Source organism: Xenopus laevis, chromosome 6L (genome assembly GCF_017654675.1).
Source record: "Xenopus laevis strain J_2021 chromosome 6L, Xenopus_laevis_v10.1, whole genome shotgun sequence".
NCBI lineage: Eukaryota > Metazoa > Chordata > Amphibia > Anura > Pipidae > Xenopus > Xenopus laevis.
Window position 1 is genome coordinate 98,430,287 of NC_054381.1, and position 11,454 is coordinate 98,441,740.

Sequence of the window (11,454 nt, forward strand, 5' to 3'; positions counted from 1 at the left end):
AACAGCTGTAGAACCAGGAGTTTCCCTACAACATCCTAGTATGAATCAAAGTTGAACCACTGTCACCAGCCAGCTGAAAGTCAGCACAAGCAAGATCAGATCTTATTTCTATAAAAGGTATGGAAAACTTCTACATAGTTATCTATGGATGATATATGTAAGCTTTAGTATGAATGAACATGCTGTACATTAGCGATACAGTTGCCTGCTCTGGCTTGTTGAACAGCACTAGACCCTGCAAAAGCAACATGTCTTTTCACAAGACACTTCCTTCCCAATGCCGGTCAAATATTTCTCTAGAACACAAAAGAAAACACAATGCAGCAAATAAAGGTTTTATTTAATACAAGTGAATAGATTTTAATGTTATAAAGCAATATGTAATGAATAAATAAGCATGGATTCCTTGTCTACAAGTTATATAACACTGGCTAGTTTTTGGAATACTTAAAAATAAATCCAGTGACATTTAGACAATGTCCATAAAAATGCTGTCTTTTTTTCTTCCCTTGTATGATTTTTTTTTTCAAGTATAAAAACCCATTACAGTGTAAAATATTTAAACTTAAGTTCAAGAATAAAAATTGCAAGTATTGCAGTTTTTACAAGTTTGTTGTGTAAAGCAGCACTTTACTAATTAGGAAAAAAAAAAAATTCAGAAGTTACCCCCTACGTATAAATTAAATGTTTTGTGTTATTGCGCAAGAGGGGTCGTCAGAAAGGAGAAAAAAAAAATAATAAAGCTAATAAAGCTAAACAAATTTAATGTAAAATTCTAAATGTTAAGTTAGGGATATCATTATACAGTGCACATACAGAATTTAAATAAATCCAGGTCAACATTTTTAGTTGAATAGATTAATATTTTAATTTACTACATCTAAACTTACTTAAATAACTTATACCATGAGATGAATACATCATTTTCGTGTTGCATCTAAAGGTCCCTTCTTCAGAGCACACTGTAGTAAAACTTTCAAAATAAATATATGTTTCTTTCAATAACATTACAGTTAAGGCACAGTACAGACCATTTTGAATTAACCCTTTAAAAAACTGCAATGCAACGTCATACCTTTTTTTAACCAAGGGGATGAACAAAAAGAAAAATCCCCCAGTTCTTTAAAGGGTTAAACTTAGCAAGTTGCTTTTTTTTGTAGGCTGCAAGCTATGAATAGGAGTAATAAAATAGAAGGCTGTTTTAGTAAAGGACTGATCCCGTTTCAGAAGCAGAAAAGCTGACACCAGCGGTTCAAAGTTTCCCAAAAGCGAAACAGGATGGGGAGAGGGATTAGAATGTGACAAGCTCATCAAATAAGCACAAGTGATGTGTTCTCTCCAGAACGGTCTGTGTTATTGATTGTCTGTACAGCTGTTGCACATGTTAATTCCACATCACTTGCTCCATATAGTTCCACTCATGTAGAGGACAGACAAGAAGATTGCTTTGGTGCCTGCCCATCCTGTGACCAGCAGGTCATGTTCTTCCATGCCCATTCTGAGACCATGAACACTTTAGAAAAAAAAAAAAAAAGGCTGCACTGAGAAGACGCGACTGTCTCTGCTGCCCATGTTTTACTCTGAACAGGCTACATATTGCTGATATTTCCCTGGTTTAGAAGCTTTGTGAAAATAGAAAAAAAAAAAGAATTTACTATTTACAGAAAAAGTCATCCTAGATTAGTTAAAGGCAGTTTCTTTCCCTGATACAAAAAGTCTCATTGTGCCGTATCAAATTAATAATCTTTTCAAGTTGTATATTAGCTTGTCCTTGATAATCAACATGTACACCAGTCATGGATATGTACTGCATAGAGAAGCTGGAATACTTTTGCTCTCCAAAAAAATTTTTTTTCAATTTTAGTTAAAGCCATTTGCCTAAATGTACATGGTCTCATCTACTGAAACAGGATGGCTGAAAACAAGAGAGTGATTGACTTGCTCAAAAGTCTAAGTGCTACTGCATGCGGTCAGCTTGCAGTTGTTGTGGCTGGTATTGACCAAAGGCAGCAGCCGCTGCAGCAGCAGATCCTGGTGCTGCAGCTGTAAGTGGTTGCGGGACTGCATAACCATAACCCGCAGCGGTGACGTATCCTGTTGCAGCTGGAGAGGCAGCATAGGGGTACTGATCATATGCGGCGGCAGCAGCAGCAGCGGCAGCAGCAGAGTACTGTGCATAGGCAGCACTGGTGTAGTCAATGTAGGGGCTTGTGGATGTAGCAGCTGTCGGCTGGACATGTGGAATTACGACTCCAGGCTGCACATAAGCCTGTGGGTAAACGTAATGTGCAGGGATTCTGTAGAAATAAATACATATAGTATGTTATCAAAGTGGAAATAAAAATTTGATCATGCCCCCCACCCCAAACAGGTGCTCAGATAAAACACAATTTAACCCAAAATGGCATTTAGTGGTTATTTTGTGAATAGGGTTGCCACAATAGCAAATATACTGGAAGTTTAAAAGCAGTGTTCAAATATAGTTGCATGTAAATAAAATCAGTCATTGGGTGTAATGTAGGATTCCGTATACTACTTGGTAGTGCAACCAAATTGGCTTTTTAAATTGGCACAGCCAGCCTTTGTAGAGTAGTACTTCTGAAGCAAAGGTTTGTCATGCAAGTGGTATGGAAGACTTTCAAATATTTTTTTTTTTTTTTTTTTTTGATGGTACGGTGTCTCTTCACATATATATCGTGGCAACCCTACAGTAATTACTCTGCAGACTCAGCACACATTAATCTCTGCAACCTTAGTCACCCTTCAAATAAATGAAATAAAAAAAAAATGCAGGCGACAAAACAAAGTGGTGGAAGGCACAGCAGAGTCACACATTCAAAACATTGGTGCAGAAAACTCTTTACAAGGCTGTAGTGGTGAAGCTTTTCAGATGCTATGTCACTCCATAGCATTAGATCTCAGGTATGTGTGCATCACACTGTTATAAGGACAAAAACAAGTCAAAGTGGTTTCAAATACCGGCCAACTAAATTTCCAGAGTAGATTCAGCTTGTTTACTGCTCAGCCATACATGTAAAAGGAGTTTAATGAATTTAAAGAAACCTAGAGTTAAGGAAAAATAAATTATATCCTTCTGTAGGTCGACACATTGCAGAAGTCGAGCACATTACTTTAGGGTGCCCATTAGATGCAACATACAAAAATTAAACTTCTTAGTGCAGGAACTGCAATAATTTAACAATACTGTGCTGTTTGATAAAGTTGTAAATGATCAAGTCTGTGTGTGGGTGAAGTATATACACACTTTAGCCGCTACAAGCTAACTGCCCAGTGTCTTGTTGGAAAGAGGCTGCACAATCCTCAGTGTTAAAGAACATACTATGAGGTATAATTTAACCAGGATAAATGTATTATCTTGTTCAGCCGATTTCAATTCAAATTCTTACATAATGTTAAAAGTTGATAGTGTGAGGAATAAGTGCAGGGAAATATTTGTATTGTATTCAAAGTGTATATCAAAGACCTTTGCTTAAAGATTTAATTTAAGTATAAGAACAGTGGAAAGACAGTAGTATTCTAAATAAATGTATATGCAGGTGTGAAACAGTTAACCAGATGCTAGGGTCACACTGACAAACTGGCAACAGTTTGAATGATAGAGGTGAATGTAGGTTTAGATTAGGAATAGAAATATAATTTTAGCCTTGGCCAATTCTGACCATTGGCCAAGTGTCAAAGACTCAAGCAACTCAGGTTAGGGAAAGAAAGCAAATAAGTAAAACAACAAAAAAAAAAACACGTCAAATTAAAATCTATGAATTTAATATCTTCAGTCTACATAAGCCAAAATTAAACTGTATCCGAACAAATGAATCTTTGTTCAGATGGAGTACAAAAAAAAATTAAAATAAAGAGTGTCATGCAAAAGTTCTGTTGCCATGTACAAAACAAGATACCAAGGAAAATATATGCCTAGCTCCATAGTAGACTACAAAGCAACAGGCATATCACAAAACCATGCTGAGGAATGACACGCTATAGAATGCCCAGTTGCTTCATAGTTTTCGAAACTCCATTCCCATTCAAAATGATTGACAGGGTATGCTGCAACTGGGCTATTTTTGACCCGATACATGAGAAGGGGCTACAAGTATAATGTCTTTATATGGCCAGAAGGAACATTGAGCTACCCTGAAGGCCAAGCACATAACCTAGATAAAATTGTGTTCAAAAATAAACAATGCCATTTGGTCTACAATAGAACACTTGTTGCATACTTTGGTTTAAAAGCTAGAGATACAGCAAGAATTAGTTTAATCCTCTAAGGCTACTACACATTACTAAACACTACACAATAGATGTAGTTAAACAGAAACTAGGTATGGGTTTTAGAAATGCTAGTTAACAAGCAAGTCTCACTAGCAATAAACAAAGTAAATACCTCACCTACAGTTAACGGTCATGACTACTCATGCATAAAATCCCTCAATTTTTATTAAGAAGGCAAATATAATAGATGAAAAGAACATAAAAACAGTTGCACTGCTCAGCAGAAATAAAACTCTTAGAGACCTCAGGTTTTATGCATGGGGGGGGGGGTCTTGCATAGAAAATGAAATTGAAATGTGTCTGCTAGCAATGGCACCCAAACATTGCATTGTTCTACTGATGTTGGAATACATTTCTTAGCATGTTGTGCCATACCAAAGGTCTACTTATGCTACAGTCTACATTAGAGCGGTTAGTGCCTACCCTGCATTATCCAAAACAAAAACATTATAAAAAAGTATTCCAAAGATTATTGGGGAAAAGCTAGTACTTCTCTCACTAGGCACAGCAATCTGAGCAGTTGGCCAGTTAACAATAAGCTTATTTGCCCTGGTAACTGGACCAGTGGACCTGGACAGGCAACAGCATAGCAGGGTTCCCCAAACAGCAATCTCAGCATTAAATAGCAAACTTTGGCTGCCAAAGACTATAGCCAAATAGGCATACTGCATATCCAGTTTCAGCCTTATTTTATCAAATGGAAACAATCATTCTACAAAGAACCTGCTGAAACAATCCATGTCTATATCCTATTACAATTCTGAAAAAGAAAGAAGCACCTTAAGCTAAAATACCTTGAACTGTGCCTTCAGTGTTTCAGTGCAAAATTAGCATAATGCCGGTCATTAGTGCCAGTATTTAAAATAGGCAGCCCTGTAGTACATTAATAGCACTATTTAAGATACATACTTGAACTAACATCCCCTACAACAGGTTTAAAAACGGCTTGAGAAACTAGTCATATACTTCAGGGAGGAGGAATACCGTTGCCCTAAAAGTCATGGAAGCAATTGTGCATAATGCTACAGATACTAAGTCACCAGGTACCCACATGACTGACAGATGAGTCACATGAACAGGTGCCAGGGAAGAATGTGTGCTTTAACACTTGATGTGCCTTTATATGGTCCATTGGAAGGCAAAACAGCTACCAGAAATGGTCTTGAAACATTCCGGATTCTATACTACAGCTTGTATTAAACCATAAAATGTTACTTTTTTACTCACATGGCATGCAACAATGAGTTCATATGCAGACACATCCTTCCAATCCAATATTCACATTTAAATGCTGGCTGAAGGAAGGATGCACTTTGCACCATGACAGTGGTCTCCAGCCACTACAGTAGGCAGTTATTTGGGAAAATGGATATGGTAATCAACCATGGAACTAAAAACGATTGCTATTACACATACTGCTGTGTATTTAAAGCAAACACAATATATTAGCCTTCTAAATAGAGAAAGGTATATTTCTCTCCTATAAAGATCCAGAGCAAACAAGACGGAGTTATACAAAATATGTATTGGTCATTGCAGTTCACAAAGAAGCAGTCATGTTTTTGTAGACAATTTTTACTTGTAGGACACTGCACCAGAAACCAGCAGACATCACATTAGTTAGAAGGGAAGAGTTAGCAATATCTGGTTCCATGGGCAGAGGCAGCCTCAATTATGAGGGCTCCTAAGGTCAGTGCAGGCTGCCATGTTTGACAATATATTTGTTGGTAAGAAGACAGTTTAGTGGTAGCATGACATGATTAATATTTCAATTCAGTTAAAAAAAAAAAAAAAATATGACGACTATTTGGAACACAAAAAGTTTTGTACTATAATAAAAGGATGATTGGCACAGAATCATGGCTTGCTTTCAGATACACCTGATGCAAATAATGTTGCTACAAGGCTTTGGTTATTTTGCAAGAAGATTAGAACACAGGAAGGTAGGAAAGAAAGAAGTTAACCCTTTGAGCAACAAAAAGGTCTCCAGCTACTTTTGGAGGCTTTGCTGGGATCCAAAGGGTGTCAGAATGGGAAAACATTGCCAAAAATTTGTAAAAATTAGAAGCCCAAATTTATCACATGGTTAATAGGGGCAGGAAAATTCTATTATCTGTTGCATGCAAGCCAAATGGAATAGGAAACAAATATCACACCAAATGAAAACTCACTACAAAATATGGTTAAAGAACTCACAAGCTATAGCAAAAAAGGCCCATTGCTGTCAAAACAGGGCCCACTGTTCCCCATGGCAAAAACACCCCTCAACAAACTGAAAACACAATGACAAGGCTCCCTCCCAAACCACACGCCCCACTATAATGTGACACTTGCTGTTCAATAAAATAATGGGGTAAAAACAAAAACAGCACACAGTTTAGCTAAAACCACTTCATTACCGTCATATAAAAAAGGCACACAGATCTAGGGCTAGAGAAGTACACGTGTAAAATACAAATCCAACAACATACATGCATCTTTAATCACCATTTGAGCTCGTTTTCTGAGTCTACTGGTGACACAGATTATTTCCAAACAGAACTATTCCATTTCTTATCATCAAATCCTTCTCATCAGTTATCTTAACTGTAAACGACCCCTGTCAGATTAGAAAGAGATAGAGAACATTGAGTGAAGCTATTGAGGGAAGGGGCTTGTTATGGTCCAGCAACTGCCTTTCCAAATGGAAAGTAGCAAAAAAAAAAAAAATGTATCTAATTGTGTAAGGTCCCTCCTTCTTCCCAATATGGGAACTACTATATTTTTTCTTTGGGGTTGGGCTCGATACATTTCTTTATGTAATTGACATAAAAAGCATGTCAGTGTGGGAAAATATACTGATCTAAGTTTATAAGATCAGATGTAAAGTTAGAATAACTATCCTACATTCTTTAAAAAAAAAAAAAAAAAAAAAAGGCTCTGTGAATTTAATAATGTCATTTATTGTTGTTATATGTAAATGGATGGTGGCTCAAATTGCATATTAATGTGATAATTTTCAAGGAAAGGGAAAAAAAAAGTTTTAACATGGTTATTTCTATATAATACTAATTAATGAGGTATCAGATGCAAAACACTTTGTGGAAATATTCGTTACTACTTTGACTTACCCAAAAGGTCTTTGTATAAGTGCCGGGTGAATCTGCTGAACACCAAATGCAAAACCTATCATAATATAAAAAGAAAAACCAAGAGAGTTAATGTCAAGTCGTTATACTGAAACAGCTAAAGTGAAACGGAACGAATGTGTGCCAGAAGCACAGCAGCAGGAGGCTATTAAGGATGTTGTGGGGGGAACAAATGCCAGTCAAAATCTACTAACAACCTTGTCAAACCCGATCTTCATATTTTAACTGGTTCACACTCAAGTGCCCACACTACAGATGCGGACAGTCACGAGACTAGTGCAAGAGTTGTCAGGTAGGACAAAGGAACTGCTTCATTAGCCCTTCCACAAACTTATAAGTGTATTACTTGTGTGGCCACAATACATAGTTTAAAGCACACATTTGATTTGTTGATATAGTTTGAACAAGGACAACATAGTTGACTGTGGTAGGTTAAAAGGCAACCCCACAATAAAGGTTATTGAAAGTAATCAGCTTTCCTTGTTTCAGATACACAGTTGCACTCTTCTTTGCTTGTAAAACTGGACTAAGTGATGCTAGCTGGGTACAAGGCCTTCGATTTTAAAAGGTTCCACTGAAGAATCTAATAATTGTATATGGGTACAAATCATACTCTACTATTACTACAAAGTTTGAGGCTTTATAATTTACAGTCTCACTAACTCTCCACTCCTCTCACAAATAAATATGAATACACAGTTTTCGTTTGTGGCATTTTTCCCAGTGACTTTCAGAGTTCTTATGATCTATGTAAGCAATGGCTACCCTCTATAATAAATCAAGAAGACAAATGGGAGACAACTTGGTTTCTGAATTTACTACAAATGCACTGGCTATCTAAATATCCCACAGGTACCTAGTGTTGCAATAAGAACAATACAAGCTTTCCAGCAAACCCATCCACCGGCAGAATACAGCTCACAGGCTACCACCCCAGGTCTGGGACTGTGTGGTCCATAAACAAGGCCCGAGTATTTAAGGTGGGCCAGCATGATTTTAATCCAATTAAATGTCCTCTGAACAAATGCAAGGTCATGTAAAGACAATAGTAATTAAAACTGATGCATAATTTATTCTAAACCAATTTGCGTAATTCCAAATTTTAATCCAATAAAGTTCAAAATACACCAATTTAGCATTCACTTTGATTTCTAATTTAAAATAAAGAAAAATATACATTTTCCCGATTAATATACTGCAGATACAGATAAGGAGTTATTTCTGTAAAGCTTTAGTGACTACAAATAGGTCAGAATCACTACTGGTTGATCAGTTAATAGACTGCTTCTATAGACTTGCTTGGAAACATAAGATCATACCTGGCTGCATTATCCGTGGTTTTGCTCCCAGGTATGCAAGATTCACATTTGCCTTTCTGCCATCTATAATTGGATTGGGATCTTTGCAAGCCCTTTCAGCTGCGGCTCTGTCTGCCATTGTGACCTAAAGCATGGAGATGGGTTAATAAGAAAAGTCAGTGATACAAGTTACAATAATCCAGAAGTCAAGGGCCAGATCAATAAACAGCAATAACATGTCAATGAACAGGCCTCATTCAAATCCTGTATCTGTCAGCATTCACCTTTAAATTGTACAGTGCTGGGGAATATGTAGGAGCTTAATAATGACTGAACACGGCAGCTGGTTAAATATATTTTTATTTAGATTTTAAAAATGTAAATCTATATAATATGAAGCATTTCCTGCTGTGGATGCTGAGCAGTATATTTCAGTGCATTCGTCTGTATATGCAATAACTGGCCCAATGCATTCCTGTATACCCGTGTTCATAGGAATGTGGGGGGAGAAATTGATATTCATACTTCTGTGTGCATGTTAAGAATTGTGTCTATGGATCAGTTGAACCATTTTACAACACGGAGTACAATGAATAAATTGCTCATGGGCCTTTAAACAGGAATAGGCAACTTTTGGAATTGAACTGGGAAATAAGGTCAATATATATATATATATATATATATATATATATATATATATATATATATATATATATATATATATATATATATATATATATATATATATATATATATATATATACACATATATATACACATACACACAAAACAAAAAACACCCAACACTCTGCAATCAACACACACTAAATACTACGTGAATGACTAGCAAGCAACATCAGAACTACTACGTGACTATTATAAATGAACAAATGATTACAAAATAAACAAGCGAACGTTATTTCTAGCAGGCATTCGTTACCAGTTGGCAGAGACTGTTGCTACTCGGGTTATTTGAATTAAGGACAAAAGCATGACGAGCACAGACAGGATCCTGGGAAAGGGGAGGACAGGTGCTGCTTTCCTTAGGCAGGTGAGTTGGGTGGGGAGCTATGAGCCTGGGCTGATTTCCATATCAATATGCAATTTCTGTTTGACCTGGGGGCTGTTCTCTAGCCTGATCCACCTGCTTCCTCCAAACAGCTCACTTTGTAGCAGGCAGAGCTCACATGCCCGGCTGTGTGAATAGAAAGAGCAAATCCCATGCCCATAATAAGTACCCAGCCCAGGGTAAACGTGGGGACCAAACAGTTGCTCTTTTACTAAGTAGGACAAAGCTCCTGCCCCGTTGTGTGTGGGTCAGAAAACTAGAACAAAGTGCCTCCTGGGAATATACACCTGCCCCAAAAACATGCGATATTTCAGTCTAATTCTAAAGTTTGATTCTTTCTGTGACTGACTGCTACACAATCACCATCCTCCCCAATAATTAATATCAATAACACTTGCCTACAGGTATTTTTCACTAGCCTGCCAGATATCTGACTTGGAAGAGAGAATTTAAACAGGGGGATTAAGTGGGGTGGTTCTCAGAGGCCTCTGGGAAGTGGCGTTGTCCCTGCAAGCTCTGGGGGTTAGAGAGCAATACATGGGAAGATGTAACAGGTGACCTGTGGCTGGCTCTCTAACCTCACAACTCCCAGCAATAAGCAGCTGCCGGGGCTCCAGAGAACGCTGCTCAAAAGCCTGCCTTCTACTTGGGGAACTGGTCTTGTTTTCCCTCGCACTATAACAAGGCAACAGGCAGGTCACTTACAAAGCCATAGCCCCGAGACTTGCCGGTCTGTCTGTCCGTGATCACCACCGCCTCCTCTATGTCTCCAAAGACCTCGAAGTACTTCCTGAGGCTGGAGTCCGTGGTGTGATAGGGCAGCCCCCCGACGAAGATCTTGGTGTAGGTAGTGTCCTTCTGTGTGGTGTGCATCTTGCCCGGCCCTCTAGAAGGGAGCGCTCACAGCAGCAGCAGGTGCAAATTCCCTTTCTCAGTGTAAGCCCAGAGGGTGCGGGATGCGGCTCTCTCTGAGGTAGATGAAGAGAGCTAGAGGAGAAGCCCACACTCCTGGTTGCTGTCAGAGCCGGCACGCTTGGGGAAGTCTCGAGAGACCGGCCACACACAATTCCCTCCCCGTCGCTCAACACTCACTGCCTTTCTCCCGCTTGCCATTGCATTAAAAACTGCCGGCCGGGGATTACGCTCCTCCCACCAAAGGGGCAGGCCATATCCTGTCCGGCAGCTGCCTATTGGTTACGTCTTGCACCTGCTGCATGTTGCCCAGTCTGGCAGCTGCTCCCAACAGCTGGATATCTGATTCCCTGCTCCCCTTCCCCACCCCTTTGTCTCCTGTGTGGCTCTCTGGTTACCCGCTGCGCGCGTGCTGATATCCCCCGGGGCTGCTGCGCTAGCGTGTGAGGCGCACTAACACTTCGCTTTCCGTTGCAAAATACCCTCTTTCTCTCACATATTTCACATTACAAGGGAAATGGAGGCTGCAGAGAATGCCCTGAGCTGCATTATAGCGATGGAACTATGCTCCCTGCTGCTGGGACAATACCAGTGTTGTTTTTGTGTTTCTGCACGATGAAACAATCTCTATTAGGCCTGATTTGTGTTTAGGTCAGAAAGATGTAAAGGATATAGGGAATATGAAAAACCTTTAGTAAATAAGTGTCCTCGAAGTTATTGAGGAATTCTGTGACAATATCTGGACTGAGATTCCAAA

The 11,454-nt window shown here is 38.7% G+C and overlaps 1 protein-coding gene across 1 annotated transcript; it reads right to left on the minus strand.

Annotated features, from left to right (window-relative positions):
• Positions 1-517: 517 nt before the first annotated feature.
• On the minus strand, positions 518-10,868 carry rbm24.L (RNA binding motif protein 24 L homeolog). Its single transcript, NM_001087526.1, is given in 4 exon segments — positions 518-2,297; positions 7,401-7,455; positions 8,738-8,861; positions 10,491-10,868. Coding segments are annotated over 4 exon segments (687 nt in total). The 5' UTR covers positions 10,659-10,868; the 3' UTR covers positions 518-1,957.
• Positions 10,869-11,454: the final 586 nt, after the last annotated feature.